Source organism: Salvelinus sp. IW2-2015, linkage group LG3, assembly GCF_002910315.2.
Source record: "Salvelinus sp. IW2-2015 linkage group LG3, ASM291031v2, whole genome shotgun sequence".
Classification (NCBI taxonomy): Eukaryota; Metazoa; Chordata; class Actinopteri; order Salmoniformes; family Salmonidae; genus Salvelinus; species Salvelinus sp. IW2-2015.
Genome location: NC_036840.1, coordinates 29,122,112 through 29,134,345, shown reverse-complemented (window position 1 = coordinate 29,134,345; position 12,234 = coordinate 29,122,112). Strand labels below are relative to the sequence as shown.

Sequence of the window (12,234 nt, the reverse complement as noted above, 5' to 3'; positions counted from 1 at the left end):
TCACTATGCAGTAGTAGGTAGATATCCACTGTCAGATGATCTTAAAAGGTGTATGTAATTGAGACCAGACAAGATCGTACATAGATATTAATTAGTCTCAGCAGGCTAGATCTACAAAAGTCCAGATTTTGTGCGGATTATTTATAATGTGAAACCATCGTTACCACAGTCAATCAGCAATTGATTTCAATTGTTTAATCTCTCCATAATTGTTGGCTACATGCGACTGTAGTGTGTTCATTCACTTTCTAGTGTTCGTTTAGGCCTGTGTATGCTCAAGACAAATTCCCTATCAGTGAATGAAGTTTATATTCTATTATGTATCGCCAAGGGTTAGTCTATTCTGTTAAATTCTATAGGTGTGGCCAAACAGAAAAGAGTTCCCTCAATATCCTTGGCACCTCACATGCCCATACTCGACAAAATTGACCGCGGGCCACTTACTGAGAACGTCATCAGATAGGCTATTCAAATGTGCAATGCAATTAATCAATAAATGTATAGGGATAAACAATAACAATTAAATAACTTTCAACCAATATGCTAATTAGGCCAACAAACCCATTTGACTAGAAAACCAGGCAGCATAATCGATACATTGGCTACATTGAGATATTAGAGCTCATTATTATTGTAACTACACTGTATGAAAAGTTCAACCCCGACTCAGTTGTGGCCCCATACAAATGCTGCTACAAGACATTCCCAAGAGCGCACCACTTGATTCGCGCGCGGGCGGGTCCATATTCAATGACGTTTCAGAGCGGGCTGGACTCTGCATAACTTGCAGATGATGGGAATTATACTGCACTGTGCTGCTCTTGGTTTCATAGAGCCCTGTTGGTCCAACTCCGGACAACTTGATGATAGCGGTTTTGGTGGGAGCCWGTTGCGTGTGGCATGGGCACTGGGGATTATATCTGTGTTACGGTGCACGGAGGCGCGCCCTGGGGCTTCAGTCTCCGCGAGGGAGAGGGGGATGCCTACCGACGTTTGCAGGTTTATCAGGTAGAAACATCATTCGTTTGAAGTATGTTGTTTGTTAATTGTTTATGCTTAACGGAGCCTTCATCAGCGTTATGCTGTGTCGCATTGCGGGTTTGTTTAGTCTCGCTTTTATTTGTGAGATTGTTGTATTGAATCATGAAAAAAGTTAATTTACATGTCATTTACAGTGTGGCTTTAGGAACGTGGTTATGTCAAACATGGTTTGAAACTCAATTTTCAAAAGAGGACGTCATCTATTTTGCAGTACCATTCTGATTTGGCTGGTATGCTAGTGCATCCAGACGAACAGTAGTTTATAATGTTAGTAATTGTTACCAGCTGGAATAATGGTGCCTTTCACAATGGCATAACAGTCTTGGTGAGAATCTGTGGCCAACTAGTTATATTCTTCTCATGTTTAGAGGAACAGTGGCGATTTGGAAATTAATTCACTAGCTGCGCTGGAAATGTAGCCTATTTGATGGGAAGATGATGAGACAGGTATATGAATGATTTTGCTCTTTAGGGTTAATGTTCTATATATTCTATGGTTAATTGTTTTGAAACCCCTTTATTTGGGAAAATGCTGTCAGCTCGTTTGTTTGGAACAGGCAGAATTCCCCATTTTCTGGTGTGTCGGAGATGTTTGTGCGTAGGATTCTTGGAGACCCTTATATGGTCAGGGCTCGAGGGCTGCAGCGATCCATTATCACTAGTGAAGATTTCAGCAAGAATCTAAACACGCGCTCGAGCTGTGAAAAGGAGAGAGACCGTTGCTATGCGCCGCGAGCGTAGCTTCAGAGGTCACGGAGTGGTACCAATTTAAACAACAACATGAGAACGGAGGAAAGCTGTTGAACGGCACATTTTATTTAGTTAATAAATTTAAATACATCGATTCAGATTTATCTTGTTTAATTGAAGATGATAATTTAAGCCTAATAGGCCTAATTGCGCAGCCAACCACTTGTTGATTAGTATTGTAGGCCTAATCTGTATTACTGGCAACACAATACTATGCATTACTGGCTACACATTACTGCTTTTAAGCAATTGCCTTCCCTTGCACTAAAAGTTCACTTTGGTGGAAGTGATATATGGGCATCCCAATAAAAAATCCTGAGTCAATAAATATTTGAATACTTCCTGAAATACTAAATACTTGGGGTTCCTAAACTTTGTCGAAGTACTTCCACCTTAGTGAAATTTTAAGTGGGCCCACAACACTGACCCAAACCTCACTTGTAGCCATTTGCTGTGTTTTAGGACGATTTTAGTCATTACAGTGCCTTCAGAATATATTCACACCACTTGACTTTTTTCACATTTTCTTGTGTTACAAATTGGGATTAAAATTGGTTGAATTGTTTTTTCCCAACGATCTATACAACAAATACTCAAATGTCAGTGTAAGTTTTTATTTTATTTTTAAGATGAATGAAAAAAATATTATCTTCATTAGATAAGTATTCAACCTCTTGATTCAATACATGTTAGTCACCTTTGGCAGCGATTACACCTGTGAGACTTTTTGGGTAAGTCTCTAAGAGCTTTGCACACCTGGATTGTACAATATTTGCAGATTATTCTTTTTTAAACTCTTCAAGCTCTGTCAGGTTGGTTGTTGATCATTGGTAGATAGCCATTTTCAAGGCTTGCCATAGATTTAAGTCGATTTAAGTAAAAATTGTAACTAGGCCACTCAGGAACATTCAATGTCATCTTGGTAAGCAACTCCAGTGTATATTTGGCCTTTTGTTTTAGGTTATTATCCTGCTGAAAGGAAAATGTGTCTCCCAGTGTCTGTTGGAAAGCAGACTGAACCAGGTTTTCCTCTAGGATTTTGCCAGTGCTTAGCTCTACTCCTTTTCTTTTTATCCTAAAAAACTCCCATAACATGATGCAGCCACCTCCATGCTTGAAAATATGAAGAATGGTACTCAGTGATGTGTTGGATTTGCCTCAAACATAACGCTTTGTATTCAGGGAAAAATATTTCTTAGCCACATTTTTTGCAGTATTACTTTAGTGCCTTATTACAAACAGGATTCATGTTTTGGAATATTTTTATTCTGTACAGACTTCCTTCTTTTCACTCTGTCATTTAGGTTAGTATTGTGGAGTGTTGTTGAGCCATTCTGTTTTCTCCTATCACAGCCATTCAACTCTGTGACTGGAACTCCAGGAAACGATGGACCAAATATTTAACATTTTTTGACAGACTTTGAAACTCAGTGCTTTGTAACTTGTTGACATCAATCCTAAATGGTGGTTTCCCAGTCACAGATTAAGCCTAGTCCTGGTCTAAAAAGCATGTTTAAATGGAGAATCTTCGTTTAAAGTGCTTTTTAGTCCAGGACTAGGCCTAATCTGTGTCTGGGAAACCAGCCCTGAGGCTGTTAGCAAAGTTAGGCAAAGTTTTTCATCAGGAGAGCATGGTAAGTTACTCATCATGAGAGCATAGTTTACTGAAGCACCTCCACTCTTATCTACAGCATAGTGTAAACTACACAGCATTTCATAGATGGTATAATTAATTTTCACTGCAGTGGGATAAATCAGGGTCACACAGTGTTTCTTGGTAGTCTTAAACAAATCTACTTTGAAACAAAAGTACACTCCTCACACACATGGTTATGGACTTAAAAAAATACACCTGTATCATGTCAGATATAGAGTTGAAATGTATTCAATTTTGAGTTTGCTTCGCAATATTACACTTTTTATACATTACAGAAGACTTAAATATAACAAAAACGTTTGACATAGAAACACCAGATTTTTGGCAGGTTTTTAAAATAATGTCTGTTAATTATGAAATGATTGAAATATAAATAATATTCCACCCATGAGGTCACTAGGTCATTTGACTGCAGGAAAGGTCTACATAGAATGTCATAATTACATTTTAAAAGAGCTGTCCACTGCCTGGATTAATAATGCTCCCATTGAGCACCAATATGATCTCTTCCACCTCTAATACATTTTTTTTTGCTTTACTAAGACTTTAAAAATTCAACTGATACCATGTGAAAAGCATAACCTCAAGCCTGACTGAAATAGCCAAAACTGCTCCACTAGAATGGTGACCCTTGAACGGCTGGACCTACCTATTGGGGCGTGCTCTCTCTGCTGTCTCCTGTAGTCCGCGATCAGCTCGTTTTGTAGACGTTAAGAGAGAGAGGTTATTTTCCTGGCACCACTCCGCCAAGGCACTCACCTCCTCCTGTTGGCTGTCTTTTCGTTGTTGGTAATCAGGGGTATGTATCACTGTTGTGTCATCAGCAAACTTGATGATTGTCTAAACAGCATTAAACAGTATTGCAGTGTTTACAGTGTTGGGGAGTAGTGAACTGCATGTACAGTAGTTCAACTAGTAATATAACTATATTTTTTGGTGGCTTGGTGGTAGTTGAACCAAATTCCAGTCTTGGTAGTGTTTTCAGTAGTTAATTACGTTTTTGCCATGTAGCGGTTTAGCTAACTATTGAACTGCACACCATTTGTTTTTGCAAAAATAAGTAGACAAGAATTTTCTTTCTTTTCCGGCATCAGACATGCCTAATTCTCACTTGAAACTTAGGTTTTTGTGTTTATTAAATTACACATTCTGTTAACATCTGACTCCATAGTGATCTGTTCTTGCAGTCATGTTTCTTAACTTAGCACTTTGTTTTTGTAAGATTGTACCATCTATAACCTAAAAGGGTCCTTCGGCTGTTCCCATAGGAGAACTCTTTGAAGAACTCTTTTGGGTTCCATGTAGAACGCTTTTGTCTGACATTTTAGATATGATAATTTTTCACTAATTAGTTTGAATGTAGTGAACTACCTTCAGAGTAATTWTTGTAAAGTAAACTATATTTTTCTTAAGGATAGCTTTAATTTGTGTGATGTAATTGGTAGCTTGGTAAACTGCACTGAACAAAAATATAAATGCAACAATTTCAAAGATTTAAAAAATATTTTACAGTTCATATAAGGAAATCAGTCAATTGAAATAAATTATAGGCCATAATCTATGGATTACACATGACTGGGGATACAGATACGCATCTGTTGGTCACAGATAAACAATACATCTCCTTCGCATAGAGTTGATTAGGCCATTGATTGTGGCCTGTGGAATGTTGTCCCACTCCTCTTCAATGGCTGTGTGAAGTTGCTGGATATTGGCGTGAGCTGGAACATGCTGTCATACACGTCGATCCAGAGCATACCAAACATGCTCCATCGGTGACATGTTTGTTGAGTATGCAGGCCGTGGCAGAACTGGGACATTTTCAGCCTCCCGGAATTGTGTACAGATCCTTGTGACATTGGGCCGTGCATTATCATGCTGAAACATGAGGTGATGATGGCAGATGAATGGCATGACAATGGCCCTCAGGATCTTGTGACAGTATCTCTGTGCATTCAAATTGCCATTGATAAAATCCAATTGTGTTTGTTGTCCGTAGCTTATGCCTGCCCATAGCATAACCCCACCGCCACCATGGGGCACTCTGTTCACAACTGCAGTCAGGTCAAGACCCTGGTGAAGACAACGAGCACACAGGTGAGCTTCCCTGAGACGGTTTCTGACAGTTTGTGCAAACATTATTCGGTTGTGCAAACCACAGTTTCATCAGCTGTCCGGGTGGCTAGTCTCAGATGATCCTGCAGGTGAAGAAGCCGGATGTGGAGGTCCTGGGCTGGCGTGGTTACATGTGGTCTGCAGTTGTGAGGCCGGTTGGACGTACTGCCAAATTCTCTAAAATGACTTTGCAGGCGGCTTATGGTAGAAAAATGTACATTAAATTCTCTGGCAACAGCTGTAGTGGACATTCTTGCAGTCAGCATGCCAATTGCACACTCCCTCAAAACTTGAGACATCTGTGGCATTGTGTTTGGGACAAAAGTACACATTTTAGAGTGGCCTTTTATTGTCCCCAGCACAAACTGCACCTGTGTAATGATCATGTTGTTTAATCAGCTTCTTGATATGTCACACCAGTCAGGTGATTGGATTATCTTGGCAAAGGAGAAATGCTCACTAACAGGGATGTAAACAAATTTGTGCACAACATTTGAGAGAAATAAGCTTTTGTGTGCATGGAACATTTCTGGGATATTTTATTTCAGCTCATGAAACCAACACTTTACATGTTGCGTTTATATTTCTGTTCAGTGTATATTTTCAGAGTAGCTTGCCTGACAGGATGCTCTCAATTGTGCATTTGTAAAAGTATGTGAGGGATTTAGGTGCCAAGACGCATATATTTGGCTATTTTGAAAATGTTAGCTTTGTGTCATACAATTTCAACTGAAGTCATATTTCATTCTATTACTTTATGTTGACATTCAATTGATTTAGTTAATTTATTTGGGACATTGACAAACAAGTAACAACTTTGACATAAAAAATGACACTGATGCTGTATTATATCATCCACGAGAAGCATCACTCATCCACAGCCACTCCAGTAAGGTAATCTATAAATAAGTCAACCAACTGGATTTTAATTTGTAGACAAATAAAGTCTTGCTCTAAACCTTGTTATTTGCACAACTGGGGAACGTGTTGACATTCCAAAAAAGACTGCTATAGAGCAAAGTGACTTAAGCAAGGCAGCTGTGAAAGAGGCCTTTCTAATGTAGCGTAGGGAATAAGGGGAAATTGAAATATTAAATTAAAGGTGAATTACATTTGTAGGGAAATGCACCCACCCCCCACTCTACAAGTGACTCTTCAAAGTGTTTTGTACATGACATCCTCATTGAACTAATTATTTGATTTGTCGAACAAGTATCATTCTACTGCAGTATTTTAGGGTGCTAAGCTCCAAAAGAGAGTCCCTCCACAGTCTGAGCACATTGTTATATAAGTACTGTGTGAATGTTTTTAGCTTAGCTGTAAGAATGTTGCCTGTGCTGATGTGAAATGTCAATAGAAGACGTCTCTTGCTAGTCTACGCCTCAGTCGAGGATATCTGAAGAGTGACCTCATCCTAACAGAAAGTCATCTGGAAGACATAACTTTTAGCTTGTCTCAATACTTTTTGAGGGGAGTTGGGGCGGGGGCGGGTCAAGAGCTGTAAAAGTTAAAAAAGCTAACATACCAAGATTATGAGAAATACTCCACTGTCAGAGGTAGGGTACTTTCATATCTGATTAGTTGGAGTTATTCAAAGCTTCTGTTGGATTAGGTGTGAGCAGGGCTCCCTCTCCAAGGAGAAAGTGATTGTTCAATGTACTGACATGCAGTAGATCAGTGTGAGGGGGTCTCTCTACACTCTCAAGAGGCAGTTTTCCATATATGGGAAGTTATTTTGTAAGTTTTGGGAGTCCTGGCTTGAGAACAAAGTTGGTGAAGTCACAACCCACAGATTTTTTTTTTTTTTTTAAAGGTGCAGGAACACTTTAGCGTGACTGAAAGGCAGCCAAATTTCTGTAAGTGGAGGATACTTATTGGTAACACTTTATTTGGATAGTCCTAAGTAGATGGTTTGTCGATGTTCAGTGGATAGATGTTCAACAACCGTCAACAACATTTCAACTAATTATCCAAATCAAATTCAACTTTATTTGTCACATGCGCCGAATACAACCTTACCGGGAAATGCTTACTTACAAGCCCTTAACCAACAGTGCAGTTCAAGAAAGAGTTAAGAAAATATTTACCAAATAAACTGAAGTAAAAATAATAAAAAGTAACACAATAAAATAACAATAACAAGGCTATATACAGAGTCAATGTGCGGGAGTACAGGTTAGTCAAGGTAATTTGTACATGTAGGTAGGGGTGAAGTGACTATGCATAGATAATAAACAGAATAGCAGCAGTGTAAAAAATAAATGGGGGGGGGGTGTCAATGTAAATAGTCCGGTGGCCACTTGATTAATTGTTCAGCAGTCTTATGGCTTGGGGTAGAAGCTGTTAAGGAGACTTTTGGTTCTAGACTTGGAGCTCCGGTACCGCTTGCTGTCCGGTAGCAAAGAGAACAGTCTATAACTTGGGTGACTGGAGTCTTTGACAATTTTGGGGATTGTCTCTGACACTGCTTAGTATACAGGTCCTGGATGGCAGGAAGCTTGGCCCAAGTGATGTACTGGGCTGTACGCACTACCCTCTGTAGCGCCTTACGGTCAGATGCCAAGCAGTTGCCATACCAGGCGGTGATGGAACCGGTCAGGATACTCTCGATGGTGCAGCTGTAGATCTTTGAGGATCTGGGGACCATGCCAAATCTTTTTAGTCTCCTGAGGGGGAAAAGTTGTTGTCGTGCCCTTTTCACGACTGTCTTGGTGTGTTTGGACCATGATAGTTTGTTGGTGATGTGGACACCAGGGAACTTGAAACTCTCGACCCACTCCACTACAGCCCCATCGATGTTAATGGGGGCCTGTTCGGCCTGCCTTTTCCTGTAGTCCACAATCAGCTCCTTTTGTCTTGCTCACGTTGAGTGAGAGGTTGCTGTCCTGGCACCACACTGCCAGGTGTTTGACCTGCTCCCTATAGGCTGTCTCATCGTTGTCGGTGATCAGGTCTACCACTGTTGTGTCATCAAAAAACTCAATAATGGTGTTGGAGTTGTTTGGCCATGCAGTCATGAGTGAACAGGAAGTACAGGAGGGGACTAAGAACACATTCCTGACGTATTGTTGCCTACCCTTACCACCTGGGGGGCGGCCCGTCAGGAAGTCCAGGATCCAGTTGCAGAGGGAGTTGTTTAGTCCCAGGGTCCTTTAGCTTAGTGATGAGCTTTGTGGGCACTGAGGATGTTGAACGCTGAGTTGTAGTCAATGAACAGCATTCTCACATAGTTGTTGCTTTTGTCCAGGTGGGAAAGGACAGTATGGAGTGCGATTGAGATTGCGTCATCTGTGGATCTGTTGTGGTGGTGTGCGAATTGGAGTGGGTCAAGGGTATCTGGGATGATGCTGTTGATGTGAGCCAGCCTTTCAAAGCACTTCATGGCTACCGACGTGAGTGCTACAGGGTTGTAATCATGTAGGCAGGTTACCTTCACTTCCTTGGGCACATTATGGTGGTCTGCTTGAAACATGTAGGTATTAGACTCGGTCAGGGAGAGGTTGAAAATGTCAGTGAAGACACTTGCCAGGTTGTCCACACATGCTTTGAGTACACGTCCCGGTAACCCGTCTGGCCCTGCAGGTTTGTGAATGTTGACCTGTTTAAAGGTCTTGCTCACATCCGCTACCGAGAACGTTATCACACAGTCATGTGAAACAGCTGGTGCTCTCATACATGCTTCAGTGTTGCTTGCCTCAAAGCGAGCATAAAAAGGCATTTAGCTTGTCTGGTAGGCTCGCGTCACTGGGCAGCTTGTGGCTAGGTTTCCCTTTGTAGTCCGTAATAGTTTTCAAGCCCTGCCACATCCGACGAGCCTCAGAGCTGGTGTAGTAGGATTCAATCTTAATCCTGTATTGACGTTTTGCCTGTTTGATGGTTCGTCTGAGGGCATAGGGGGATTTCTTCTAAGTGTCCAGATTAGTGTCCCGCTCCTTGAAAGCGACAACTTTAGCCATTTAGCTCGATGCGGATGTTGCCTGTAATCCATGGCTTCTGGTTGGGATATGTACGTACGGTCACTGTGGGGACGACGTCGTCGATGACGCGGATACTACGCTACAGTCCTGTAGCGTAGTATCCGCGTCATCTGACCAGTTCCGTATTGAGCGAGTCACTGGTACTTCCTGCTTGTAAGCAGAGCTTTGTATGCATCTATGGGTGTGGAGTAAAGGTGGTCTTGAGTTCTTTTTCCCCCTCTGGTTGCACATGTGACATGCTGGTAGAAATGAGGTCAAACGGATTTAAGTTTGCCTGCATTAAAGTCCCCGGCCACTAGGAGCGCCGCTTCTGGATGAGCATTTTCTTGTTACCTTATGGCTTTATACAGCTGGTTGAGTGCGGTCTTAGTGCCAGCATCGGTTTGGAGTGGTACTGTAAATAGAAGGCTACGAATAATATAGATGAGAACTCTCTTGGTAGATAGTGTGGTCTACAGCTTATCTTAAGGTACTCTACCTCAGGCGAGCAATACTCTAAGACTTCTTTAATATTTGACATCGCGCACCAGCTGTTATTGACAAATGGACACCCCCCCACCCCACGTCTTACCAGACGTAGCTTCTCTGTCCTGCCGATGCATGGAAAATCCCACCAGCTCTATATTATGTGTCGTTGTTCAGCCACGACTCGGTGAAACGTAAGATATTAGTTTTTAATGTCCCGTTTGTAGGATGATCTTGATCGTAGATCCATTTTATTTTCCAATGATTGCACATTGGCCAATAGAATGGAAGGCAGTGAGGGTTTACTCACTCCTCTACGATTCTCAGAAGGCAGCCCGACCTCCGCCCCCTTTTTATCCGTCTTTTTTTTCACACAATTGATGGGGATTTGGGCCTGTTCCAGAGAAAGCAGTATATCCTTCACGTCGGACTTGTTAAAGAAGAAAATAATATTTTTACAGTTCGAGGTGAGTAATTGCTGTTCTGATGTCCAGAAGTTATTTTTGGTCATAAGAGATGGTAGCAGCAACATTATGTACAAAATAAGTTTAAAAAACAAGTTGCAAACAACGCAATAAAAAACTAACAAAATTGCACAGTTGGTTAGGAGCACATAAAATGGCAGCCATCCCCTCTGGTGCCATTCTGACTTCTGCTCCCCTAATCCTAACCTTTACCCTAACCTTTATTCTAAACCTAACCCTAACCTTAGGAAAGTATTATTTATCACAGACTTCAAAGCGCAAGTCTGTGCGTGGCTCTCATGGTTTGTTTGTTCATCACCTGAGATGTGAAAAAAAATACCCTCAAATGATAGGTGACATTCTGTGCTGTCACCTCATGAAACATTTGATATCAAATAAAAAATGCTGGCGTAAAGAGCCAAATTTACAATTTTAGCTTCACTGTCCAAATACATACAGAGCAGTGGAGGCTGGTGGGAGGAGCTATAGGAGGATGGGCTCATTGTAATGTCTGGAAATGGAATCATCAGAACGGTATCAAATACATCAAACATATGGAAACCACGTTTGACTCTGTTCCATTACTCCATTCCAGCCATTACAATGAGTTCATCCTCCTATAACTCCCCCCTACCAGCCCTCCTCTGATACAGAGGGGAACGTAAACTCCAAAGAAAAGACCAATCTCTGATAAGAGGGTAAAGAGACCAAATAAATACTTTCAGGTTGGGTTTAGCTACTGAATTAATCATACAATGAAACACTACAATACTTGCACCATACCAAACTAACTTGCGGTTTCCCTTTCCCCATCTCTCATGGTGATGTATCACTGTCACGTGGCATTTCCTGCCACATTGCAGGGAATTGTGGCAAACTTAGTCCCTTGATTTCTACAGCCCCTTGAAATTATATCACTTGACAGACAGGCAGGCATGGGAAATTGCATGAGATGAAAAACGCCCTGGGAATTCATCCATGAAGGCTAATTACGGACCTTGGCTAAGATGGATTGCTATGACAATATAAAAATATAGCTAAATGGGATTCAGTTTGCGCTACAGCTCATTTGAAAGTGCCAGTGATGCTACTCCAACATGGTTAAATCCTATGAGATCAGTATGTTGTCCTGTTTCCTGTGTCCAAGCAGAATCCAGACAGGCGGACAATCACCCTCAAGTTACCTTCCTATGTAGTCTGCACAGATGGCAGCAAGTGTATGGATAGGGCTATTTGGGCCTTCCAATTACTGAGATATGTCACTGCGTATCAAGTCAACCCTGTTGTCTGACGACCAGAATAAATGTTTTCTTCAAATTAAGACCTTGGATTCCCTTTGGGTAAATAGCAACGTCATTACAGGGAGGAGTGTTGAAGTAATTTCAAAAGAGGGCGGTAAAGTCATTTCCCATATTTTGGGGAATATCGCTCCTGGGTGAGAGCACTCTTAACTCTTCTTTGGACCGGTTTAGACTAAGACTAAACCGGTAGACTAAAAAGCATGCTCACTAGAGAATCTCCATTGAAATATCCTATTAGTCCAGGACTAGTCCTAATCTGTGTCCGGGAAACCAGCCCTGCGAGTATAGTGGCCTTTTGTTACTTGTGCATTAGTCCTAATGGTGGACCACATGAGCTTGGTTAAGACGCTGTACTATCAAATATCCTTTTCTCATGCATCCCTCGCAGTCAGAGTTATAGCAGGAGACAATTTTCTCTGTCCAATCACAAGTGGTGACTGCAGGGCTTCACTGTGGTGGCCAAA

The 12,234-nt window shown here is 41.4% G+C and overlaps 1 protein-coding gene across 2 annotated transcripts in view; it reads left to right on the top strand.

The window, feature by feature from the left end:
- Positions 1 to 809: 809 nt before the first annotated feature.
- Positions 810 to 12,234, top strand: part of LOC111980755 (synaptopodin-2-like) — a 41,109-nt gene continuing 29,684 nt past the window's right edge. The window contains exon 1 of one of the 2 annotated variants that reach the window (XM_070435829.1): positions 810 to 1,008. In XM_070435829.1, the coding sequence (XP_070291930.1) occupies positions 901 to 1,008 (108 nt within the window). In that variant the 5' untranslated portion in view covers positions 810 to 900. The remainder of the gene's footprint in view (positions 1,009 to 12,234) is intronic. The other variant, XM_024011707.3, reaches the window with a different exon arrangement.